This window comes from Galeopterus variegatus, unplaced genomic scaffold (genome assembly GCF_000696425.1).
Source record: "Galeopterus variegatus unplaced genomic scaffold, G_variegatus-3.0.2 Scaffold3950, whole genome shotgun sequence".
In the NCBI taxonomy this organism is placed as follows: domain Eukaryota; kingdom Metazoa; phylum Chordata; class Mammalia; order Dermoptera; family Cynocephalidae; genus Galeopterus; species Galeopterus variegatus.
Window position 1 is genome coordinate 131,709 of NW_007730061.1, and position 6,597 is coordinate 138,305.

The following is a 6,597-nucleotide window of genomic DNA, read 5'->3' on the forward strand; positions in this document are numbered from 1 at the left end:
ATGGAGCCACAGACCACCCCCCACCCCCACCCCACACCCCCCACCCCCGTGCATCTGATGGGACCAGCAGTACACTCTGCAGGAGAGTTCAGGATGGACCCGTGAGCAGTCATTTGGAAACTGCACAGGGCACAAACAAGGAAATCATTAACTGAAGGGGTGAAAAAGTATCAAGGAAAGGAAACATAATTATGATATACTCTGTGCTCAGTCACAAACAATAATTACACAGTCAAAAGCACATAAATGCTAAGTAAGTTTTGATTTAGCCACAATTTGCAACCAACCACGGAGGAAGAAGAAGGCTCCTGCACATGTGTTTATGGGTGGCACTGGTGGGAGCCAGCGGTGTGTGCGCGTGTGTGTTTCTGCCAGTGTGCTCTCTGCTTGGAGAAATGGATGATGATTCCACCTTTCACTTCCACAAAAGGAAGTCAAAAGAGTATCAAAAATGAAAAATCAAGAAACCACTACATGGCATGACATTTCACAAGCAGCACTGGGGGTCATGGAAGCAGCAGCTGACAGTGGTGGGAGTGAAGGGATGGAGCCGAGGCTACGCGAGGCCTCCAAAGTACAGCCTTTTCTGCTCGGCTTTGTTTTTCACAGCCTAGGAGTGAATGCTGTTTGGTTTCATTAAATCATATATAAGAGTTAATTTGATAAAAAATCAAATCCAAAATATAAACTCCACTCACACTTGCCTGGAACTTCCCTTCACTGTGAGTTTCTCTCTGATCATAATTGGAGAAGGGTAACTACCAAAGGTGCAGCAAGACCGACTTGAGGTTCCCGTAGAGGCCTGTTGCACTTTGTGGCTGGCTCTCAGAATTCTGGAACCACAGCAGCCTTGGAGCTGCCTCCCCCTGGCAGCCAGCCTGCGCTGCCAGGTGGCTGAACCAGGATCTGGGGGCTTGGAGGCTCTTTCTTACAACACCCTCGTCACCTTCCCTCCTGGATGAAACTCGGAACACAAGGACGCTCACTGGCCAGACGAGTGCATGCCTTGGCAATCTATGAATGTGACTTGGTTTCTTCCCAACAACTCCAACAGATTTCAACAGCAAACAGTTGTCCCAGCAGCGTATGCTCAAACGAAAACACTTACTTCAAGTCCCATAGCAAAGTGCTGGTATGCTTTCTGAGTTACAGAAGCTAAACCATTTCGCTTTCTAAATATAAACTTGTATGTTACATAAATCTCCATTTTCCTCACTAAATAAAAATATCCTGCAATATTTTAGCAATGATTTGTAAGAGTGAGCCTCATGGAAAAGAAGAGCTATCACTGATCACTGTGCCCCAAATACATTCGTCCCCACAGTCTCCAGTGAGGCGAAGGCCCCAACGAACATTCGTGCTGCCTCCTCTCCCTCCCGTCCTCTGCATCCCTCACCTTGTCAAAGGACAGCTTCACACCCTTTCTAGAAGTTGACTCCTCAGTTACTGTGGGGTTTTTTTAACACATCATAAATGGTAACTGCTATGAATTGAATGTTTATGTCTCTCCCAACCTCCTGTGTTGAAGCTCTAACCTCCAACATGATGGTATTTGGAGATGGGGCCTTTGGGAGGTTATGAAGGTGAGATGAGGTCATGAGGTGGGACCCCATGATGGGATTAGTGTCCTTAGAAGAGGAAGAGACCAGAGCTCTTTGTTTCTCCACCATGTGGGGACACAGTGAGAAGGCAGCTTCTGCCAACCAGGATGAGAGCCGTCACCAGGAACCCAGTCTGCCAGCAACTATGAGAAATAAGTTTCTCCTGCTTAAGCTGCCTGGTCTAACTGAGGCCTTTCCTCTAGTACCTGCCCCTTCAACTACAAACAGTCTTCCACATTATCATCAACCAAACAAAGGAACCAAAACAAAAATTTCCATCAGTCCCACTATGGTCTCAGGGTACCTTTGAACGATCACAAAACAAAACAAAAAATAAAACAAAACAGCAGGAAACTGGCATGAATATAATTGGCAAATAACTTTGATCAATTTAATTCACTGCCTACATGGACAGGGGACCAAACTCACTTCTAACAGGTTGTCTCTAGGCTTGTTGACTGTTGTAATTGAAATACTGTTAGAAATATACAGTCAATTAAGAGGCAACTGAATTGGGACTCTCTTACCTTAACTTTTTCAAAGTGGAGTCTCACATCAATCTCTCTCTTTCTCTCTCTCTCTCCCTCTCTCTCTCTTACGTTCTCCCTGCTACTTGCCAGGGAAGGGCCACCTGCACCAAGGGAGTCGCCCCACCTGGTCTCCCTCTTTCTTCTCTCTCAACAAGCTGTTGCGGAATGATCTTCCCCAAATTCAATTTGCAATGGCCTTCTCCTCTGTTCAAACACCTCCAGTGACATCAACAATGTGGCACACACAGACATGGTGACATGGCCAACCCAGTCACCATGCTGTCTGGCCTCCTCCCTTCTGCCCCTCATGCTTACACAGACTGGCTGCATGCTTATACATACCAGACACATGCTACACACACTAGGCACACATACATACATTCTAGCTACATGCTCATACACAGTAACTACAGGCTTGTTCACACTAGGCGCACGCAGACACACACTAGCTACATGCCTGCACTGGCTATATGCACGTGCCCTGGCTACATGTGTACACACAGTAGCTACGCACATACATACATTCTAGCTACATGCTCATACACAGTAACTACAGGCTTGTTCACACTAGGCACACGCAGACACACACTAGCTACATGCCTGCACTGGCTATATGCACGTGCCCTGGCTACATGTGTACACACAGTAGCTACGTGCTGTTCACATTTTTCCCCTTCTGTACCGCTGTTCATTTTATTCTCTCTGCTGGGAATCTCTGTCCTCTGGCGCCTGGTGAAATCCCAGCTGAAATGCTGCCTCTGCAGGACTTCCCTTGAGTCCTCCCCAACCCCAGTTGAGTCTTGTCCCTTTGTACATGCTTCAGTGTTGGGTCCCTGCTCCCCCAGTGCCTTGTTACGTGTAGCAGTGAGAAATCGCCCATGACATTTGAGTCCTGGACCAGCACCCCCCTGCCTCCAGGCCCCTCATGCCCGTCACCTGGCAGCATGCTGTGGACAGGGGCGGCGATGTTGATGTCTTGCAGGTGCTTTAGTGTCTCTGTGTGAAAGAGGCGGAGCGTGGACCCAGAGGTGAAGGCGACCCAAATGCCCACGCCAGCCACAGCCATGTGAGAGATGACCATCCCTTCCTCTTGGTGGGCCTCCAGCTGCTTCTGAGGAAATCAAGAGAAGGTCATGGGAGGGGGTGTCAAGGATGCACCTGGGGCTTACGACACTGTGCACAGAGCTTGCTGAAACCGGCCCTCTCAACCACACTGCAAGTCCCCATAGTGCAGCTCGTCCTGATAGTGCAGTGTCCAGCCGCAACACAACCCAAGCCACTGCTCCAAAGCCACAGGCCTCCCCATAGGTGGGGAGTGACACCAGCAATCAAATGGCTCTTGCTACTTTTCCCAAGCAGATTAAAGTGCTTTCAGAACTTACCATCACTTCTCAGTTATCACAGTAGCTTTGTGAGCTGTGGAAACTGCACCCTCAAAACACACAACGATGGCACCCCTCTGAGGGGCCTGAGCCACCGAGCTGTATCCAGTAGGAGGCACAGCCCACCCGGCAGGTTGGCGAGAGAAGAAAAGGGAGAAGGAGATGAGACATGGGAACTGAACGAGGTCAAACCATTCCCCGTTGACCGCATCAGAACTTTGCAAAACACTGCAGTAAGGTCTGGTGGCCCCGGGATGGAGTCTCTGTGCCTGGCCCGTGGGCAAGGCCACTCAAGGCCAGCTCGACTCTGCTGCTGCTAAGTCTGCACCCCCTTCTGGCTCTGCTCCCTGGAAAGGTCACCTTCTGCTTCCCTGTCTGACCAGGCGCTTCCCACACATCCAGGCTCAGCTACAGCTCCACATCTCCAAAAACTCTGCCCTGACTCCCCTGCTCTACAGGGACCCACAGGTGCTTCTACCTGGGTCCTTGTGACCCAGCACCTGATGCCCTCACGTGTCCTCAGGTGCATACCTGACATCTGCAGCTCTCCAGGATCTGCCCCCAGAGCACCTGCCATGCACTACTGACCGTGCGGCTACAGCTGTGGTTACTGCTTACCAGGGACTACAGGAGGGGTGAGGGCAGGCAGGAGCTCAGAGACACCGTGCAACAAAGCGGCATCCTAAAAGGTCCTGAAATTCACAGCAGATCACAACCCTGCACAATTCTATAGACTGAAAATAATGTAACTTTAAAAATCCCATCGGGGAAAAAATAGACATATCTCTGTCCTAAGGGCTGTTCCACAAAGTTTGAGAGCAAGAGGAGAGACTACATTCTGGAGAGACTGTGTCTCCTTAGCGTTGTATGCCCACCCTGCACACAGAGATGCACAGAAAAGGCTCACGGAGCTAAACTCCACCTTAGAACCACATCCTGCACAGTATTCAATGCACTGAACTGAAGGTAACACACTGATTTTGATTTTACATGGCTGGGATTTATGATACCCAACATTATGGCATCTTATTTCAATTGAAGATTCCATTGGGAGGGGTGAGCATGGCTGGGCCTCTACCTGGGGGCTGCAGAGCCTGAGAGAAACTGCAGCGGGGGAGAGCGTCCAAAAGTTGGGTACCCAGGGGCCGCAATCTCGGTTCCAGAGGCGGCACAGTCCTGAACGACCCTAAGTCCTGTCCCTGTATGCCCTGAATGAATTCCCTATTTGTCCACTGCATCAAACAGTCCTCTCCTACAGCCCTTGTGTACCTCGATGCGAGGGATGGAAGCCCCAGGCAGAGCAGGAGAACCCTGCATTCTGGGCCCAGATCCGGCCCTGCAGGGCAGGCAAGTCACTTCAGCCCTCTGATGTTTTCTAAGAGCCATCCCATTTCTAAAATGTGTGTGGTAGTCAACTCTGGAAACCTCTCTCATCTTATGCACATAATTTCTATAAAATTACTTCAAGTTGAATTTAAATATTTGTCAATGGGAAGGAACAAGTGTTCACAGCTACAAAGGAATCCCTGAGTCACTGACTTAGTATTCTACATAGAGTCTAGTTCCCACTCCCAGCAGATGCGCAAAGACCTAAAGTATTTTTACTAATTGAAGCTTCACAGGATCTGCACACTCTGAGACGGAGATATATCCAGCCTGAAGTGTAGGAGGGAGAGTTCTTGCCTGGAGTTAGGAAGTTTGGGTTCAACTCCAGATTATTCTAGCTCTGGCCTATTTTTGATCCCCTCCCTCTGACTGTGCCTCTTGCATTGGAAGGGCCCACAGGCCCACACTCCCTCAACATCCCACCTGCAGTCTGCAAATTTATCCTGATCCACAGCAATTTCAACTCTTTCCACCTTTCTCTGCGTAAACTCCTCCCCAACACCAGCTCCTTCATTCCATTTCCATGTCCTCCTGGTTTGGGGCCTTTCTCAACAGACTTCTCTCATTCAGCCCCCAAAGATGTACAAGCCTCACTCGCCTTAAAATGAAAGAAAAAGAAAGAGGAAAAGGGAAAGAAAGAAGCCCCTGTGTCCCTTTCCAGCTGTGACTCTCATTCTCTTCCTCCTCCACAGGTGTCTTCTTCACACGCCTATCTATGGTGCTGGCCTGACCTCCCTACTCCTCACTGTCAACCTGCTGTCACCAAAACCGCCAAATCGAATGGATAGCTTTTTCTTAAAAACAGAGACACAGTTCAGGTATCACAGAATTCACCACTTCAAAGTGTATGTAATTCAGTGGTTTTTAGTATGCTCACAAAACTGTGCAACCATCACAGCTATCCAGTCCTGGAACATTTCATCAGCCACTAGCAGTCACTCCCGCTTCCACTCCCCAGCCCCTGACAACCGCTGATGCACTTGCTGCCTGTTCTGGACATCTCATAGAAACAGAATCACACAGTATGTGGCCTTCTGCGTCTGGCTTGTTGCACTGAAGATGACATCTTCGAGGTTCCTCCACGTGGTAGGATGTGTCAGAACTACCACTTCCTTTCTTGACTGAATAATATCCCATCGTATGGGTACACCACATTTTGTCCTTTCATCAGTCAGTGGACATATGAGTTGTAGCCACTTTTTGATCATCATAAGTAATGCTATGATTGCTCACGTACAAGTGTTTGTGCACATGAATATTAAATTCTTTTGAGTATACACAGACAATTGGAAATGCTAGATCTTATGGTAATCCTATGTTCTATTTTTTGAGATGACGAACTATGTAACAGTTTGCACTATTCTATATTCCCCTCAGTAATATACAAGTCTTCTGATTTCTTCACATGCTCACCAATGCTTGTTAACATCTACTTAAAAGAAAAATTATTGGGCCGGCCCGGTGGCGCACTGGATAGTGCGCCGCTTGGGAAGCGCGGCGGCGCTCCCGCCCGAGGGTTCGGATCCCACATGCAGACCGGTTCCCGCTCACTGGCTGAGCGAGGCGCGGGAGCAACGCCGAGGGTTGCGATCCCGTTGCCGGTCCCGGTCCAGTACGGGGGCAACACTGAGGGTTGCGATCCATTGCTGGACACGGAAAAAGACAAAAGACAAAAAAAAAAAAAAAAAAAAAAAAAAA

The 6,597-nt window shown here is 48.9% G+C and overlaps 1 protein-coding gene across 1 annotated transcript in view; it reads right to left on the minus strand.

The window, feature by feature from the left end:
* The window catches only part of ARHGEF10 (Rho guanine nucleotide exchange factor (GEF) 10), an 89,232-nt gene that overhangs the window by 12,253 nt on the left and 70,382 nt on the right, over positions 1-6,597 (minus strand). Inside the window, exon 15 of the mRNA XM_008586350.1 lies at positions 3,068-3,242. Coding sequence (XP_008584572.1) covers positions 3,068-3,242 — 175 coding nt within the window. The remainder of the gene's footprint in view (positions 1-3,067; positions 3,243-6,597) is intronic.